We start from the raw sequence: 20,632 nt of genomic DNA on the forward strand, positions 1-20,632 counted from the left end.
TGGCATGGGCGGATGGGCCAAATTGCTTTTCCAAATGGTAGGACATGTGTGACCAAAATGCACCTTACAACTAAAAATGTAAATTACCATGATTCCAAGGCAATATTTCGAAATCGGACGATATTTCAGACACTTCAAAAAACAAAATATATCGGAAATATCAATATATCAGAAAAAATAATAAAAAATTAGTCAAACATCGGTCAAAGTCAACAAAATTAAAAGATATATGTCGAATAAGTCTAAAATATCGATTATATCGTCGAAATAATGATATATTTTGATTTTACTGATATATATCGGGCTAAAAAGGCTTAAATATTCGACTGCGAAATATCGAATCTTTCGATTTTGGATTGCTTAAAAAACGAAATATTTCAGCGACATATCAATTTGTTGTCCGAAATTTTCGGTCTTGAATTAAAGCTTCTTCTTTCCTTTTATTGTGCTTAGCTAGCTACCTAGTGATTAGTGTTGATTGCTTTTACCGGAATAGATTTGATCAGTGTTTTTTATGGGTATTGTTCGTCTTGGTTATCTTTCTACCTTTTGGACAAGTGTTTTGTAGTGGTTTTGATTGAGATTCGATTGAGGTTACAAGGGTTAATCTGGCAAAGAAAGATGACATCGGGAAAAACAGATGAAGAGGTCTAGGCGATTGGTTAGATAAATATATCTTGACCGAGGTTAGGTTAAGTAGTGATAAATATTGAATCTTTCTCTACCTTTTCTATTTCCAATCCTTTTTGTTATCAGTTTGATGGCGGTGCCTACCTAAGGTGGTAGTATATGTCCAAAGTTACGGCAGATCAAAACAATTTCTTTCATCGATTGTTGGTATTGGTATTCTGTGCAGAGTTGAGGAGTCTATATTCCAATGTTGCTGGCAATAAACTGTCGTGGTATGGGTATTGACTCAACAGTTAAGGTAGTACTAGTCTACTAAACCTCATAAGGGATCATTTTGATGGGGGCATATGATAGGATCACAAAGAAAATTTAATTAGTTTCCTACAAAAATTAATGTAGCTATTATGTTATCTATAAATTAAGGTAGCTATTATGTTAAAATAAAAGAAATCTCATAAATTCATAAGAACTAAATTGATCTACATTGAGAAAATGAATAAACCTACGTTGAGAAAAATGAATGATAAATTGAGAATGTTGGACTTTTATGTTGTTATATGCATAGCTCGATCATTTTGATTAATTAGTTATATTTGTCTACGTACAGCATTTCAACGTGTTCGGAAAAATTGTTTCGTAGTTACATATTTGTCTAAGAGAAAAATGGTTAGGAAACCAAATATTGGTTGGTCTCATGGCGTACCGTTGGATAACAACAAGGGGAAGTTTAAATGCAATTACTGCCAACTAGAATTTCATAGTGGTGGGGTCGGTTAAGCCCTAAAACAAAGACTTATCTGGGATTGGTAACCAAGTGGCAAGGTGTACGCAAGTCCCCGGACAAGTAAGAATTGCAATGCGAGACCTACTACAGGATGGCACAAATAAAACACTTAAAAGAAGGCAGGGTGAAACTCGAGTCGAGGAGACAATGTGCGCTCATTTGGACGATGATTCCAGTGATTCTGACGCAGAAGAAGAAGCAAGAGCATACGAAGGGAGGGGTGAGGAGTTTCAGGGCATGCAACATGCATGAAGAAACTCTGTAGTTGACCAATGGGAAGAAAGACAGCTAGAAAGGGAAGGAGAACATGCAAGAAATTTTCAGCATCGTACTACTTTTGTGTCAGGAAGTGGCTCTGGATCAAGCAACAAAGGAAAGGGATTCATGGGTTTGCGGAAGTCCAAAACCATGAGACAAGAAACAATTGATCCATACACTATTAGACAGCCGGGACACGACCAACCTAGTGTCAAAGACATGGGTAAAATGAAGACATGGAGGCAGAAGTTGGGTAGACGGATCAGTTCATGGTTCAATTTTGCCGGAGTACCTCCACATGCATTAACAACAAACAATCCATACTACCAACCAACTATTGATTTCATCACGAAATGTCCTACTGGAGTGAAAGGACCAACTGCTGAAGAGGTACTGGGAAAATATTTAAAGATGGAAAATGATGATATCGACAAATTCGAAATAGAAGTGGCAGAGAATTATCCAACTTATGGATGCACCATCATGTGTGATGGTTGGTCTGGGACAAGAAAGATATCCCTCATTAACTTTATGGTTTATTGTGATGGGGAAACAATTTTCAAGAAGTCTTTCGATATCAGCATTGAGCCGAAAGATCACAAAACCGTATTTAAGTTAATGAAAGAAGTTGTTGATGAGATAGGTGCAGAAAATGTGGTGCAGATAGTAACTGATCAAGGTTCTGCCTACAAAAAGGCTGGAAAATTGCTGATGAAGACACCAGGATATAATTTATTTTGGACACCGTGTGCTTGTCATTGCATAGACTTGATGTTAAAAGATATTGCCAAGTATCATCGGGTGGCGGGGTGTATCAGCAAAGCTCATTCAATTACAAAGTTCATTTACAATGCATCCAGGGTCTTAGCATTAATGAGGGAGACATGTGGTGGCGAAATAGTTAGATCTGCAGCAACTAGATTCGCCACAAACTACTTGTCTCTCAAAAGTCTCCAGCAGAAAAAGATATCGCTTAGGCAGATGTTCATGGATCAAAGATATCTCGACACCCCATCGTCTAAGTCTATAGAGGGTGTCACAACCCGAATTTCTAAACAATTAAAAAAAATGAATATTTGAAATATAAATATCTCAAACATCACTATATTCAATTGTCTAAAAACCCAGGCTATGACGGGGTGGATACTACACATGCCAAAACCGAAAACCCACATCATTTAAAATCTTAACCACAAATTCAATCTCCAAAATTCTCTTTATTACTTTATGCAAGTCTATCTTCCATAAAAAAAAAATCATCAATATAACATTCTAAGAATAACAGGTCCTCAACATCGTATTCTCATGTCATATGAAAAGAAAACTACGTTATTACATCCTTCCAATAATAACAGACCTAATAAAAGAACTAACGGACTGCTCCAGGCAAGAATCCAAATCACACGCCATGGTTCCACTGCCTTCCACCTATGTTCCCAAGAACACACCCACGTTGCCAAAACAAAGCAAACATGGGTCAGCAAAAATGGAATTTGCTGGTATGAGTAGACTAACCACATATAAACATTATCATACTTTAATTATCCAAACAATCACTTTATATTTCCCATAACTTAATCTTTTTCAGCTTGGAAGACAGATAGTTCCGTCATTTCAATCGGCATAGTGTCTTCCCAAGCAAAACTTCCATTATATTAACTCATTCAAATCACTCGTTTTAATATCTAAATCATTGCATTAAAACTTACCGATATCTACTGCTGTATAAGGGTAGGACCGCGTCCCTTCACAAAGTGTTATTAAGTCCTACCCTCCTGCAAAAGAAAGTTAGAACTTCTATATAACCTATATAGATATTATATTATGTATTCAAAAGTAAACCCAAACACTCGCATAATCAAACAATACAACTAACCCGCAAGGCGAATACCTTAGTTCCTCTCTATGGCAGTCCAAATAATCTGGTCATTCATGGCACATTCAATGAATACCCTGGGTCATTCCTGCCACATTCAAGGAATACCCAATCCTACATTCCCGTACACTCAAGGAATACAACTAACCCGCAAGGCGAATAACTTAGTTCCTCTTTAGGGCAATCCAAACAATCTAGTTATTCATGGCACATTCAATGAATACCCGGGTCATTCATGGCACATTCAATGAATACCCATATATAACGCTAACGGGCCATTTATGGCACATTCAATAAATGCCCACCTAATATATGACATAATCAGTCATAAAACTCAAATCCAAAACTTGAGGCGTGGAGAGTTCTAAAAGGGTGCGGTAAGTTTTGTTTACGCATTATTGTACTTTATTGCATAGATTATTTCAGAGAACGTAGGAATATCTTGATTCAATTATTTTTGGTTTACGCGTTATTAATTTCATGAATGTATAAGTGTCATAACGTTGTGTATCGTAAAAGACTGAAAAATCACAAAACAGTAAATATACGTACACAAGTATATTTAGAAAGGTCTTAGCCTAAAGCCAATCATGCTAATAGCCCTAGACCTATCCGAATAGCCCAAAATCATAATCCGAGTTAAAAGGTTAAATTGGGTCAACTGGTCAAAAGTCAACCCTGTTCAAAGTCAACTCTTGTCAACAGTCAAAGTCAACCTGCCAAGTCAAATGCAGTCCAACCAGTCCCAAACTTTTCTAACCCAAAAGCCCAAAGTCTAATTGGTTTCGACCCAAGCCAATTTGGTCTAACCCAAGAACAAAATAGATCTCGGCCCAATCTCGGCCCAAGCCCTACTAAGGAACAGTGTCATCTTCCTCACTAACTTCTCTCCAGGAACTCCTCTCCACCGTCAACCACCATGAATCCACCACTCGACCACCTCCATCATCCTATCGGTTTTGACCCCCATGAAAACCCCCATCAACCGATACCATTATAACCCGATTTCCTTATACTGACAAAAACAAATCGACGCCATTAATGGCTGCTTAGAGCTTCACCGCCCCTACTAAACTAGTATTTAACCCTTCCACCAAACCTTTACTTCCCCGACATCAATCATCATTCTAACCTGCATCAAAAACCAAAACAACCAATGTTCACATAACCTACTGCGAAATTTCTTTGTTGCCGCCATTACCAACTAGCTTCTAAAGTTTCGACCTCCATTAAAGCTTGTTTCAAGCTCCCCACCGCCCTCACTCAACAGCCCCACTACCACCATACCAAGTCGCAGTTCAAACACACAAAGAAAACAAAAACCCAAATCCTTCAGTATCACAGTAACGCCATTAACATAGTTCAAGCTTTCTCCAAGCTCCAACAGCCCCCTCCCAACTCTCCAAATCATCAATCAATTCCATAACAACAACACAACAGTTGAACATCACAAAAACACAGTTTAAACAAAAATGAACGGGACGATTCCGTTTCTTTGGCTGGGCGACGCCATTTATGGCTTCTCGAAGCTTCGACAGAGCTTCGACAGTTCAAATTGTTTAACACTCCAGTCAATTTTACCAAATACAACAAAACGCCAAATAAAAACAGGAAATTGAATCGTAATAACAGACAGAAACCTTAGACAGAGAAAACTGTCCGTATACACCGATACACGGAAAATTATAGATTTGTGAAATAGTAAAAAAATAACTACTCACCGTTTTAAAACCGAACTGCTTCCCGAAAGCGAAACCCCGAAAGCCCGACGTCTACTATCACGCGAAAAGATAATCTTCCTCGTTCAAAACCTTTTCAGCAAAACTCTCCTCTCTTTTTTAAAACCCTCATTGTGTTTTTTTCCTCCCGAAACTCTCGTGAGAAAACTCTATTTTGTTTCCTTTCTGTTAAAAACAAAACCCCCAAAATAGGGAAGAAAGTTTATCCCATAAACCCACGTCTCCTATTTCCACTAACATTTATCCTATTTTATTTTATCTATTATCTATTATTATTATTATTAGGAAAAATAAAAGAAATAAAACACGGGGTGTTATAGAGGGTATGATGGTTGTGGAGCAAGTCACTCAAGAGCATTTCTGGAATGATGTTAACTATGTTGTACAAATTCTTAAACCTTTGTACAGATGCCTAAGGTTGTTGGATGGTGACAAGAAGCCAACAATGCCATATGTATAGCAAGCCTTTGAAATAATGAGGGAGAAGATCTCTGAAATCCCTGGATGTGGTTGGGTCCTTGATATTATCGACAAAAGATGGACAAAACAATTACTGCATGTGTTACACACAGCTGGTGAGTTTACTTGATTTAGTTTGAGTTAATTAAATTATTTCTATTTCAAATATTCCTAAAAGTTATGTTTATTTCTACTAGCAATGTATCTGAACCCAGAGTACCAATACACATTGAAGCTCGGATTCTCCGATCCCCACAAAAAAGCAGGTTATAAAAGTAGCAAAAGTGTTATTTAGTGATGGTAGCAAACAAGCAAAAGCATTGCATCGTAAAAAATAAGAATATTGATGTTCTCAAGTTAGAATTTGAATTTTACATTTATGTTGGGTCACTAACACTTTGGTCTATTAGATGATGTCGTTTCGGGATCATCTTGGGGAATTTGGTACACCTGCAGCGCAGGCTGGAATAGCAATTTCACACCCTGGTAAATGAAATAATTTTTTCATACTCTCAAATCTCAATCACTCAAATGCATTGTCTATAGATAATTAATATATGTTATTTTTGTTTAAATAATGCAGCTGAATGGTGGGAGTTGTATGATGGTGATACAGAAGAGCTAAAGGAGTTGGCGATCAAAATCTTTTCTCAAACAATTTCATCATCTGGGTGTGAGCGCAATTGGAGCACATTCGGTCTAATTCACACGAAACTTAGGAACCATATTGGCGCGCCAAAATTGATGATGTTGGTGAAGGTCCACTACAACTTGCGTTTGAAGCAAAGACGTGCGCAAAATACAGATAATGATCAAATTATTGACCTCACCCAAGTATTTATGGATAGTGAACAAGTTGATCCATTGGCTGACTAGGTTATTGATAAAAATCTTTTAGCGCCTGTGTTGGATACGGAATCAGGTAGGCTTGACCCAGATGTTGAAGATATGGTCGACAGAGTAATAAGAGAAGATGACGCTGCGCCTAGTTTCAGTTTGGGCCCCGAATTTGACACACCTCTCCAAACACAAGATAATTTATCTGAGAGCATCTCTAGTGATGATGAGATAGAAGAACCTGATACTGATGATGATGATAGTGGTAGTGGTGATGGTGACAACAATGGTGGTGGTGGTGGTGGTGGTGGTGGTGGTGGTGGTGGAGGTAATTTTAATGTTCAATTGCATGACTCAACTGATGAGGAAACTCCATTGGACCCACAAGTATATGAGGTTGCACCCAGAAACAATAGTCGTAGAGGAGTTCTTAATGACAATTCCCAAAGAATGTATGAGCCAGGGCATGGAAGTGTTGGTCAAAGAAGACAACGAGGACACATTATACGAAATGATGTTGATATTGATTCAGTTTCTTCTAATTTTGAAGCAATGAGTATGAGTTCAGGGACACATGACCATGACAATGAGAGTGTAGATGGTAGTGGCTGGGGATACAACCAATCAAGAGATAACGATTATTCTAGTGGCATAATCAGTCAGCCTGCAAGTAGTGCGTCATATGGTTCTTCATATGGATATTGGATGGGGGCTGATCAACAACCTTATGGCGCACCACAACCTGAACCAACATATGGACAACTCTATCCAAGTTATGAACCTGTTGGAACTACACCTAGATTTATTGCATTGCGCCCAATGTATAGTTACACCAACACTCCTCGAATTGGAATCATGTTAGAATTTCCAACACAAAAATATGAGTGGCATGTTCGACAATTTCTCGACGGTGGGTATAACTCTGTATACACTTGGGTAGGGTATTGTGAAGCAGTTAGGATTCAAGAATCGGGTATGGAAGTTGACCAGCCACGTCACTCGTTTATGTATTGATGACTTGATGTAACTTATTTATCTTATTTTGTAATTTGAGACTTTGAGTACATTAGATTATGACATTGTGGTTAATTATTTGTCAATATTTTTTTATGGTTTTCTTGATAAATAAATGTTGCTATTATTTCCTCCAATATTTCTGATATATCGGATATTTTCGATATTTCCGATATTTTATATAGTTTGGGCTGGTCATGAAAAAAATAGATATATCCGATATATCCGATATGTATCGGTTTTTTGGTACACCGATATATTGATCGATATCGATATTTTGGGCCTTGTAGGAAACTACCCCCATTTATTATGTTAAGGACTTCTTTGTGGTGATGTAGAAGTCCTTTGAAAAAGGCACGAACTAACGTGTCTTTTGCTAGGTTATGGTGTGGACACTCTATAAGCAGATCGGTGAAATGATTCTAAGCCTCAGAAAATGATTCATGAGGATTCTGTCGAAAAAAATGAATCTTGGAAAGCATCTCATCCGTCTTTAGGGGTGGGTAAAAATGTTCCATAAACAGCTGAACAAGTTTAGCCCACGAGTCCACAGAGTTAGGCGCTTGGGCAGTTAACCAAGACGCTGCCTTATCGGCTAAGGTGAAAAGAAACACCCTCAGTTTCATTTGTTCAGCACCAACCGTAGGATGGTGGAATGTAGTAAAGACTTGGTCAATCCTACGCATGTGTTGATAAGGTTTTTCATGGTCTAAACCATGGAAAACGGGTAACAAATTAAATATGTTTGGGGGAATTCGAAAATCCCCCACTGGGTCTGCTAGAACGATGCAAGATTTAAGGCTATCGCTCAAGGCTTTGTAAAAATCGGAGAGAGGAGTCTCTCTTTCTTCACCATTATGTCGGTGTGGGGTGGGTGGGATAGTAGCTAGAGGTGTAGTGATTGGTATACTCGATAGATTTATTTGTTGACGCGTTGACGGTTAATTACGCTCGGTGTTTTCTCCCACGGACCTTAATCTCATGCAAGTCTAAGTCTAAACACGACAACCCTCCAAACAATCTTGATATATTAGTATAAACCTCTAACTGGAGATGCGAGGTATGGAAGAAAGGAATACCTGATTACGTCCTTGCTTCGCTTATGAATAGCGTCTTGTTTACGCGTGTTCAGTGTATATAACAAGTTAGAACACTGAAAAACTTAAAAACTCGAAGTTTGAAACAAACCTGTGGAAATCCGGCAAAATTCAAATTTTAGCGCGGTGCACTTTGGGCGCAGGTAACTCCGTGTAACTTCAAGTTACAGTGTTTTAGGGCGGTCGCGACTTTCGGTTTTGGGCGGTCGCTCAAGGTTCCAGCGTTTAGCAGTGCGCTCCGTTTTGAAGCTGGTCGCGCTTCGATGTAATTTTTCGCGAAACTTTTCAATGCTGAAACGGACAACCACAGTATGAATCAAACAAGGGTGGGTGGGTTTAATGGGACTTAAAAATGACTAATTATACTATGAAAACAATGCTAAAGGTAACTAAGATGGCAGCGGCGCCATTTGATAAAACATAAAAATGATAGTTTACCTACGAAATGAACGATAAAACTCAAAACGTAAGTAAACTAAAACTTATTACGTGCCTAGGTTTATCAAGTTTTCTACTCTCAATTCTATCGAAATAGAGTAGAGTAACAAATTCGTTCCACTCCTAGTTCTTTAGTATGGAATGTTTTCTAGTCTAATTAATTGGTCTTAAGTCTAATGAGAGATTTACGAGGGGAATTCTATATTACGAGGGGAATTCTATACTACGAGGTGAATTCAATTAACAAGTTACGAATAACGAAATGATAGAATGCTAAGGGGGTTGAATCTAGATAAAGAATTAAAGGGAATTGAATCCATCTTAACTCGACTTAATCCTACTAACAAAGACTCGTCGTGATCCAAATTTAATGCTTAGCATATCAAAATAGTAATTCTAATCCGTAATTATACATGGCATTTCTACCAATTCATAACTAGCATGTGAGCGATTAAACCCATTCTCATGGTGAATTAATCGTTTCTAGAGTGGAATAATTATTACGACGATTTCTAAGTTTAACAAGGATCAAGCGTCATCAAGGCTTCTTCAACCCCTCTAATGGAGGTTTAGGCTTGATTCATACTACTATCATTTCCCATTGATTTAAAACTAGACATCATATAAAAATTCTATCTTTATGCAATTTATCTAAACAATAATTGAAATATTAGGTAATAACTAGGAAATGAATAACAAGTAATAAAGGAATTTAGATCTAAACAATGGTAAATGACAAAAATCGAAATTGACAAACTAACTATTTTATTTATCAAACTAATGAAGAACAATGATTCTAAGAGTTTAATCTAAAACAAGAATTGAATTTAAACTAAACTTAATTTTTATTTAATGAAAACTAGATCTAGAATTATCTATAGTTTTAGGTCTAACTAGCTACCATTAACAAAGAGCTAAGCTTTGGTTTTTATATGTTCAGATCCAAAAATCGTGCATGGGCTTGGATCCATGTTTTGGGCCAGAGAATCAGGCCCAAAACCCAATACTTTCAGTCCAAAAAGGCCTCTTCAGTTATAGTTGGCTTCGACAGACTTTTCGTCCACTTCTACTCCTCTGATTGGGCCAAGGCTTAGACCATTGGAAAGCTCTTTCAGAGCCGGTCGTTTTGACATAATGTAGACCTAATTCCAAGGTCTGAGTCTAAAGATACGGCCTTCGGAAGTTCTGCTGACTTTGTGTGCTGTTTCTGCCCGCGTTGACTTTGACTTTTCAGCTTTGACCGGGCTTTAGAAAGGCTTTGTCTTCTTCAATCTTGGCCTTTAATCACATAACTCCTTAGCAACCAACCATTGCTCCTTTATCTCATCAAAGTGGCACATTTCTGCACATAATTGACTTTGAAGCCTGAAACGCATAAAAACACGTAATCAGTATTAACTCTTAATTATTACTCACATAATTGGTCTAAAAGTATGACTGTTACAGGGTTAAAACTACAGTTTTGGGCTCTTATCAAAGGTCAAGCACAAGGTCAGGGTAATTATAATAATTATAACAATAATAATTATAATGCTAATAGAGGTATCGTTTCGATAAATAATAACTACCAAAATCCACCCATTAATAATCAACGTGACATAGTTCCTATCACACAACCAGTAGCAAATACTACTCCACAACCGGATTGTTTTGATACCTTTATGCAATCTCAACAACAGATTTTACAAGCCATCCAACTTTCCTTACAGCAGTTAGCTCAAGAGAAAGTGCAACCAAAAGGTATGTTTCCAGGACAAGCGATACCTAATCCGAAAACACCAAACACAGCCTTTGAGGTAAACAGTAATACTAGTAACGAAAATGCAAACGTAGGTGAGATAAATTCCATCACCACTCTCCATTCAGGTAGAGTGGTGGATAACAAAGTAACTATGTCTATAGTTACCCCACCAGTAGTCCCTACACTAGATATTATACTAGATACCTAAAACAGGATCAAGATCCTACCCCTGTAGAGGTACCAGTTAAACCACAACTTAAGAAATAGAAAGCAAAGGTTAGACATCTAGTTGACTCATACGCTAAATATAGAGAGAAACCATCGTTTCCTCATAAATTAGCTATGTTGAACAAGGATACAAATTTTGACGAGATTAAGGAAGTTTTTAAAAATCTAACGATTAACTTACCTTTCCTTGAAGCGATTAAAATTAAAAAGTTATCTCACCATGCTAAGTTTCTTAAAGAGTTGTGCACTACTAGGCGTAAGACAAAGATTCCTAAGGATGCCTTTTTAACGGAAAAGTTTCCAACTTTAACAGAACACAATGGAATAGTTAAGTACAAGGACCCTGGTCGTCCTACTATACAATGCACCTTAGGGGATACTCACACGGCCACTGCTTTATTAGACCTCGGGGCGAGTGTTAATTTACTCCCTTATTATTTATATAAACAAATAGGTCTACATGAAATGCAGCCTACAACAATGACGTTGCAACTAGCTGATAGGTCTATCAAGTATCCTAAGGGTGTAGTGGAAAACGTGCTAGTTAAGGTCTAGGATTTCTACTATCCTGCGGATTTTGTTATCCTAGATACAGAAGTCGCTAACGATTCTGTTCCAATCTTTTTAGGACGCCCTTTCTTGGCAACTGCCAACGCACTTATAAATTGCCACGATGGTTCAATGTCCTTGTCTTTTGGCCATCTTTCCGTTGCGGTTAACATTTTTAAGACGACCAAACAGTTGCCTTATACAAATATTGATGGAGAGGTTAGCATGATCGAGAGCTTAGCTCATGATTATTTCAAAACCACGTTTCCGAATGACCAGATGCACAAATTCCTTTCCTTTAGAAGTTCCAACTTCAACAAATACTCCTTGGACGTAGAGGAAATTGAGGTAGATTTCCTTCAACTCTTTTGCAACTCTTCTCTGCCACCTCGCGAGTCCCACCCTGCCAACATCCCTTTATCCCTTGACGCTATGACGGAAGATGAATTTTTCACCCTCTATCCCAGTGATTCTTTTGACCCACCTATTGAGGAATGTCTGGCATATCTCAAGGCTTCTAATGATCTAGACCTGAGAGTTCTAGCTGACACTCATTCATTTTCCCTCACTAATATTCCCCACCTTCCACCCTTTCAAAGGAACCTAGAGTTTGCGCTTGACCCTTTTGTTTCTTCTGTACTTAATAATTTTTGAAATCCTCTTAATACAAAAATAATTCCTAAGGGAAAGGCACTTGACACCTTCATTTTCAGAATTGAGACAGTTCCCACCTACACCATGAATGAGTTTTATACCAAACCTACATTCTCATTTCTTCCATTCCTTACATCTAAAATTCCTCCATATCCACCATATCTTCCACAAATATCCATTTTCTCATGATCATTCAGTTGGAAACCCTCTCGTTCAAAGGCGAAAAAGAAGGTACATGCGCGGTTACATTCTAGATCCATTAGACTTTGCTTTCATGTCAATAAGTTGGGTCGTAAAGAATCTTGGTGCTTGATTCTGTTTAGGGGTGCATTCCATGGTAATTATTTATGAAAAGACCCACAACTCTTTAGGTTGTTAATATATGGAAAACTACATGGTATAGATATTAATATATCCAATTAATTGTTAAAGGTCTCGGGAATCTGACTTTAAAAGACCCATTGTTAAAACAAATTTTCTAAACTCTGTTCTCTAAAATTTGTTTGGGGATGGTGTGTTTGAGTTTTCTTTCATTGATGGTCAAACTTTCCATTTATGTTGTTTAGACCGTTTAATCGTATTTCGATTCTGGTTGACATTTTCTATTAAGTTAGATTTCATTCATTCGCATAACTTATATTATGCACGAACTTCGAGGCATTTTCCATCTTCTTATATGTCACCCACGGTCGGAATAGAGTGTTTTATGGATCATTGGATTGGAAATTCTCTTCTAATCATTTCCATACCTCATTCACAAAAATCGGCCCGGTAACGAAGCGGCAATTTAAGTTTGAAGTTGCGCTAAAAAAAATCGACAAAAATCGAAAAATCATTTTGGGCTTGGGCCCAACGCACACGCGTGCGTCTCCTTCCTCCAAAACAAACAGAATCGCAATTCTTTCCAATTCCGTCATTTCCAAATTTAAAAACCTAACCAAAAATAAAAATAAACCTCAATACACCCACACCCACAATACAATTCCAAGTTCGAATCTTCTCCAAAACACTCTTCCACCAATCCCAAAAATTTCCACCACCGAAAATCACCCAAAACCAAATGAAACTCAAACTGCTATGCCACCCCCCGCGCCACCACTACTGTTTTGTTAGTAAGGGAGTCTCAAACTCCATTCCCACAGTCCTTTTAAACCCCAAATCGTTCTAAGATATCAATGACTTAAAGACGAAGGTTGTTACCGGAACATTTGATAAATGACACAAGGGAGAAGTAAAATACAGATAGAGAAATCACACGTCCACTTGCTTAATCACTATACCATATCCACAAATCCTTTACCCTATTACAAAACAAAACAAAATAAAAAATCAACCTACCCAATTCTTTGAATAAGTCTGAGAATAGAGATGAAGAATAGAAAAGAGAAGAACTTTTGAAATCAAGAATTCGTTAGTCGCTTCAGATAAGAAAAGGAGGTTTTCATCCAAATAAAAATAAATAAATAAATAAAAGAAAATAAATAGTTAGAACTCCAAAAAAAAATATATAATCAAAGGAGTCAAAAGCCAAAGAAAATAAAAATATGGCTAGGGATGGAAACAAAAGTGTAAAAGCAAAAGGTAAAGAATAAGGTTTTCTCTAGTTACATAATATGAAGACTCTATTATCTCAGACTTGTTCTCTTTGAATATCCATTTCCTTCCTTCTTAAACCATCTCCTAATCCCCGCAACACCTAATAAAGACATCTAGCTCAATTAGGAATAGGTTAGTGTGATAGTAAGTGGCAGATGTGTTTGATCGACTCCGGCTTCCTTGTGTGTCGTCATTGAGTTTGTAAGGTAAAGTGTGCCCATTGCACACTGGAGTAGCGAAACTTGAGCGGAAAAATCAGAGTGGTTTTTGTCTTGACATTTATGTGAGGACCTACTTAAGGACGCTATTTCGAGTTTTTAGAAACAGACCTGCTACTTCACCTTATAGTATTACTCATTGTAAATATGTTTATTCGTAGATGATAGATTATTATGCATATATTAGCTTAGGTTTCGACTTGATTATTCTGTATTCATTGCTAGTGAGATGTATAGATAATTGAGACATAGATAAGAAAACAATAGTTTTATTTTTGAGTCGTTGTAGTATAGATGAAGTTTGTGAGTACCTTCACTGGAAAACTCTCACGAGGTTATAACTCGTCCACTATGGAATTCCTAGTGGTTTAAGGCCTTGTTGCATATGGTCAATACAATCGCACTCGACGAAACGAGATTAGTTAGAACTCCATTTTTGGTCACTTATGCTAATTTCTCATATTTGCTTGAGGACAAGCAAAATGCTGTTTGGGGGTGGTTTGATAAGAGCCCAAAACTGTTGTTTTAACCCCTTAATAATACTACTTTTAGACCAATTATACGAGTAATAAATAAGAGTTAATGCTAATTACGTGCTTTTATGTATTTCAAACATGGAACTTAATTATGTGCAGAAATGTGCCACTTTGGCGATATAAAGGAGCAAAGGGTTGGTTGCTAAGAAGTTCTGTGATAAAGGCCTAGATTCAAGGAGACAAGCCTTTATGAAGCCCAGTCAAAAGCTGAAAAGTCAACACGGGTAGAAACAGTGCACAAGTCAGCAAAACTTTCGAAGACCATATCTTTGGACTCAGGCCTCAGATTTGGGCCTACCTTACGTCAAAACGACCAACTCGGAAAGAGCTTTCCAATGGTATAAGCTTTGACCCAATCAGAGGAGCAAAAGTAGATGAAAAGTCTGCTAAAGTCAAAGCCAGCTAAAACGGGCTCTGTGGACTGAAGAAATTGGGCTTTAGGCTCGATTTTCCGGCCCAAAACATGAGACCTCAGCCCATGCATAAAATTGTGGATCTGGTCTCCTCCTTTACATAAAACAAGACTTAGCTCTTAAGAAAGATATAGTTAGATAGCTTAGAATAAAAAGTAGCCATTAAAATAGCTTGTAGATCTAGTTTTTGAATTCAATTAGTTAAATTAATTAGTTTCATTCCTTGTTTTAGATTAATTCTTTGAATCATTGTTCTTCATTGGTTAGATAAATAAAATAGTTTATTCTTGTTCATTTCGATTTTGTCATTTAAATTTGTAGATCTAATTTCAATTCTTGTTGTTATTCAATTCTTAGTTATTAATTAGATTTGAAGTATTGTTTAATCAAAATTAGTAAAGTTCAAATCTTTATATTATGTCTAGTGTTAATTCAATGGGAAATGATAGCTTGATGAATCAAGGCTAAACCTCCATTAGAGGGGTTGAAGAAGCCTTGATGAAACTTGATCTTTGTTAACTTAGAAATCGTCGTGAAAGTTTATTCCACTCTAGAAGGTCGTTGATTCGCCATGAGAATGGGTGGACGACCTCACATGCTAGTTATTAATTGGTAGAGATGCCGTGTATAATTAGGGATTAGAACTACCATTTTGATATGCGAAGCATTGCAATTTGGATCACGACGACTCTTTATTAGTTGATTAAGTCGAGTTAAGGTGGATTCAATTCCCTTTAATTCTTTATCCAGGTTCAAACCCTTAGCATCCTGTCATTTCGCTTATTCGTATCTTGTTATTTGAATTCACATCGTAGTATAAATTCCATCATTACTCTCATTAGACTTTGGATAGACTCGTTAATTGTAGAAAACTTGAATGCTAAAGGACTAGGAGTGGAACGAATCTTCTATTCCAACTCTACGTCAATAGATTCGAGAGTAGAAAACAAATATCTTTGATAAGTAACAGTTTAGTTTATAGTTTTACTTGCGTTTAGAGTTTCATCACTTTATTTGTGAGTAAGACTATCTTTTTATGTTTATCAGGCGGAGTCTTGGTTAACTGCCCAAACCCATAATTCTGTGGACTCATGGGCCAAACTTGTTCAACTGTTTATGGAACAGTTTTACCCACCGCTGAAGACATATGAAATGATTCAACGGATTCATTTTTTCCACCAGAACCCTCATGAATCCTTTTCAGAGGCCTGGAACCAGTACACTGATCTTCTTATTGAGTGTCCACATCATAACCTTGCGAAAGACACGCTTGTTCGTGCCTTTTTCAAAGGGTTTTTACATCATTATAAAGAGGTCCTTGATATAATGACTGGGGGTAGTTTCCTTAGTAAAGGAGCCTCAAAGGCTTATTAGTTTTTAGAAGATCAATCTAAGGGTAATAATAATTGGGGGAGTAACGACATCCCCCGCTCCGCTAATTCTTCTTCCACAACCAAGGCTGCCAGTATGTTTGAGGTTAAATCTGATCCCGAGCTTAGAACTCTAATCGAATCTCTCACTAAAAAGGTAGAAGTCATTGTTGTTCAACATAAGTCTACTCCTGTCATGAACGTCAACTCTATTCCATGTAATTTCTATTTGAGTCCTGAGCATCCCGACTCCTATTGTCCTTTCGTCTATGAACAACCACCTGCATAGCCAGATAATATTTGCTCCATAAATAGCCAACCTAACGTACCTTGGAGACAAAACCCTAACTTCGGTTGGCGAAATAATTAACAAGTTACACCTCCGGGGTTTAATAATCAAAATGTTAGGCCAGCAAATAACTACAACCCAGCTCCACAAAGACAAGTACAAGGACAAGTTAATTATAATAAGTACAATAATAATAATAATAATAGAGGTATCGTCCCGGTTAATAACAACTATCACAACCCACCCATTAATAATCAACATGAGATAGTTCCTGTCAAACCACCTGTGGCCACTACACCTTCACAACCGGATCGTTTCGATGCCTACATGCAAACTCAACAACAAATTTTACAATCCATATAACAATCCTTAAAACAGTTAATGCAAGATAAAGCCCAACCTAAAGGTGTGTTTCCAGGTCAAGCTATACCTAATCCTAAAATGCCAAACACAGCCTTTGAAGTAACCGGTAATACTAGTAATGAAAATTTAAACGTAAGTGAGTTAAATGTCATCACCACTCTCCATTCTGGCAAAGTGATTGATAACACCGTAACTATGCTCGTTGTTACACCACCAGTGGTCAATGAAAATAACAATTTACTAGTTACCGAAATATAAATTGAAGATCCTACCCCTATATAGGTACCAGTTAAACCACAACCCAAGAGGAAAGCGGCCAAGGTTAAAACTCCTATTGATCTATATGCTAAATATAGAGAGAAACCACCGTTTCCCCAGAGACTAGCCATATTAAACAAGGATACAAATTTTGACGAGATTAGAGAAATTTTTAAAAATCTAACGATAAACCTACCTTTTCTTGAAGCTATTAAAAAATTACCACAATATGCTAAGTTTCTAAAGGAGTCGTGCACTACTAGGCGAAAACAAACATTTCAAAAGATGCCTTTTCAACTGAACAGTTTTCCACTCTATCTGAACATAATGGAATCGTTAAGTACAAGGACCCTGGTCATCCTACTGTACAATGCACCTTAGGGGATATCCACATGACGACTACACTATTAGACCTGGGGGGCGAATGTTAACTTACTCCCTTATTATCTATATAAACAAATAGGTCTACAAGAGATGCAACCAACTAAAATGACATTGCAATTAGCTGACCGTTCTATTAAGTATCCTAAGGTTGTTGTTGAAAACGTGCTTGTTAAAGTTTAAGATTTTTACTATCCAGCCGACTTTGTTATCCTCAACACAGAAGTCGCTAACTACTCTGTTCCTATCATCTTAGGGCGTCCTTTCTTGGCAACCACCAACGCGCTCATAAATTGCCGCGATAGTTCGATGTCCATGTCCTTTGGCCATCTTTCTGTTGAGGTAAATGTTTTCAAAATGATGCAACAATTACCCAATATGACTATCGATGGAGAAGTTAGCATGATCGAGAGCTTAGCTCAAGATTATTTCAACAACACATTTCTAGAGAATCAGATGCACCAATTCCTTTCCTTCGAAAGTTCTGACTTCGACGACGATTCCTACGTAGAGGAAGTCAATGACCTTTTCGAGTCTACTCCTATCTTAGATCCTTCTGTAGCTCCATCTTCTGAGTTTGAAGACCTCTTACCTAAACAAGTCTTCACTACTCAATACGAGCACTACAAAAAAAAAGGCTTTATATCACTGTTAAAAACAGTCACAAAAAGTCTTTTGTCAGCATTTTTTCCCCAAAACCGTGATCAAGTGAGAGTCATTTATTTTTTCCAAAACCGTCACAAATATTTGTTCTAGACTAGCCTCTCTCTACCATAAAAAACGGTAACAACTGCTCAAAAACCGTCACAACAAATCATATAATTTGTGACGGTTTTAAATAAACGGTTACGCATTCATCTTTTCTAACGGTCATAAAAAGCACAATTAGTCATGACGGTTTGGATAAAACAGTGATATGTATATATTGTTTTCTTTTATTAAAAAAAAAAAAAAAAAAATACGTGAATATATATAAAAACCTCCAAAATTGGGGCCCTGCAAACACTCATAAACTACATATCTGAATATAATCCATTAAATTTCAAGTAACACTCATATATATTGCTAATTACAGAACAAGTATATTATTCCCAGCAAAAGGTGCCACAGTGCTTCCCCTCCAATTTCTTTTGTGTGGAGGCTTTAATGGTAATTCCAGAGCCTCATCCCGTTGTATTTGTGCAAATTCTGAACTCAAAAAGTATACATCAGTATAGGAAGAAATTTATACTTCTAGAGAAACTATAACTAAATCTCATTTTCAAGACTGCAGTAGTAGATGCAGAGGAGATGCAAGTCTTAACCATGCATGTCAACATGTTTTCTACGTACAAAACGAACACATGAGAAGCCAAACATGATAAAAGCTCACCACTCCATCAAGAAAGAGGCCAAGCGGACAAGAGAAAGGTACAACAAGCCAAAGATGAGCAAATCAAAGTCTAGCCTTTTCATAAGATCCCGGAGTATGGTGTTCTACAAAAACAAGAAAAGGAAAAACAGCTATGAGCAATTCTTCTATCGTTGTGGATAAACAAATGTACACAAAAACAAAGTCTGATATCATGGTACTATGATGCCTAAACACACTTAACGCAACACTACACTTGGGTATGTCATTTAAAATTGCAAAAAGTGGGGAAAGTTGTTATCCAATTTCCTATTAAGATAATCGGTACAAGCTGTGACAACATACAATACCTTCTTTAGCCTTTATAGCTTGCCCCATGGACTGAACGACATCTTGAAGCAATGGTAATCCCATGTGGTAGTTTATTGATTTCCCATAACCCTTCAATATAAATACTTCCAAGTCATCCGTCCACTCCAATAGAGAAATATGTATATTCATCGAATTCTCATCAGCAATATACTAAAAAGCAAGAAAAAATATTCAAAACAATTAAACTAAGCATAAGCCCATACAAAACTAAACTAAACAAAGGAGCAATAAATGAGACATGAGAAGCAAAAGAAAGAATAGTGATATTCAATAGTTGAACCAAAATGCATGAACAACGACACATAAATGCTCATGTCGGTCTTGCCTCTATCAAATGAATACTAAATAACCAACGTTACGATGATCTACCCGGACCCCATTCACGAAATACGTATTGAATGAATAAATATATTTTTGACGATACGGACTGAATGAGCTTACTATCATGCCATTTTTATGCACAAACATTTTCATGAAAAGAAAAACAATATTAAGACAAAAAATTATTTGATAATAGAAAGAGAGGGAGGGCCTACGCATCTGCCCTTTCAAAGAGGGTGAGAGCCTCTCAACATGGCAACAAAAGGAACATAACAAAATAGTCAAAGAATCAAAGAAGAATCCACCGGAATGAAGCCTCTATTTTCAATGACACAATCTAGCACAATTGCAAAACTATAGTATATACTGAAGTAGACAACTGAAAATGTAGCGCGGGTTTATAGGTACAGACTGAAATCTCGAAAACAGCCAAAAAAAATAGGACTAAGGTAATACACCAAGTTGCATGAGCTAGGTAGATTCTGGAAAAATTGAAAAGACCACGAATTCACCATGTAGCGAACCTAGAGACTTAAAAAGGGCTCGCCAAATGACAGTCTCAATGCAATATTAGGTGATACGCACCAAGCTTTGAAAACAATAGACTCGATTCAGATGCTCATTCGAGCAAAGTGTATGACAACAAAGAAAAAGAAACATAAAGTAACAAACAAATAAACAAACAAACAAAAAGATAAAAAAACAAGTGGTACACAAAATGGAAATAAATATCCTTGTCAAATCTGAGATACCTCATAAGGGGAAAACAGTCCCACAAGCTCGATCGGTTGTGTTCAACAAAGATGCTTCTGTCAAAGGAGAAACGAAGGGTTAGTATGGCACATTACAACGAAGCCTAG

General features: G+C 37.1%; 2 protein-coding genes across 2 annotated transcripts; both read left to right on the top strand.

Annotated features, from left to right (window-relative positions):
* The first annotated feature begins 559 nt into the window (after positions 1-559).
* LOC147497909 (uncharacterized) lies at positions 560-7,701 on the top strand. Its single transcript, XM_086560186.1, has 5 exons — positions 560-2,705; positions 5,608-5,862; positions 5,944-6,073; positions 6,157-6,232; positions 6,330-7,701. Exon 5 carries the CDS (start codon positions 6,695-6,697, stop codon positions 7,595-7,597), a length of 903 nt encoding a protein of 300 aa, XP_086416312.1. The 5' UTR covers positions 560-2,705; positions 5,608-5,862; positions 5,944-6,073; positions 6,157-6,232; positions 6,330-6,694; the 3' UTR covers positions 7,598-7,701.
* On the top strand, positions 1,892-6,622 carry LOC147497910 (uncharacterized). The gene is made up of 3 exons (XM_086563054.1): positions 1,892-2,707; positions 6,157-6,232; positions 6,330-6,622. The coding sequence occupies exons 1-3, from the start codon at positions 1,892-1,894 to the stop codon at positions 6,620-6,622; spliced, it is 1,185 nt and encodes a 394-aa protein (XP_086419180.1).
* Positions 7,702-20,632: the final 12,931 nt, after the last annotated feature.

This window comes from Coptis chinensis, chromosome 5 (assembly GCF_015680905.1).
Source record: "Coptis chinensis isolate HL-2020 chromosome 5, ASM1568090v1, whole genome shotgun sequence".
Taxonomy (NCBI): domain Eukaryota; kingdom Viridiplantae; phylum Streptophyta; class Magnoliopsida; order Ranunculales; family Ranunculaceae; genus Coptis; species Coptis chinensis.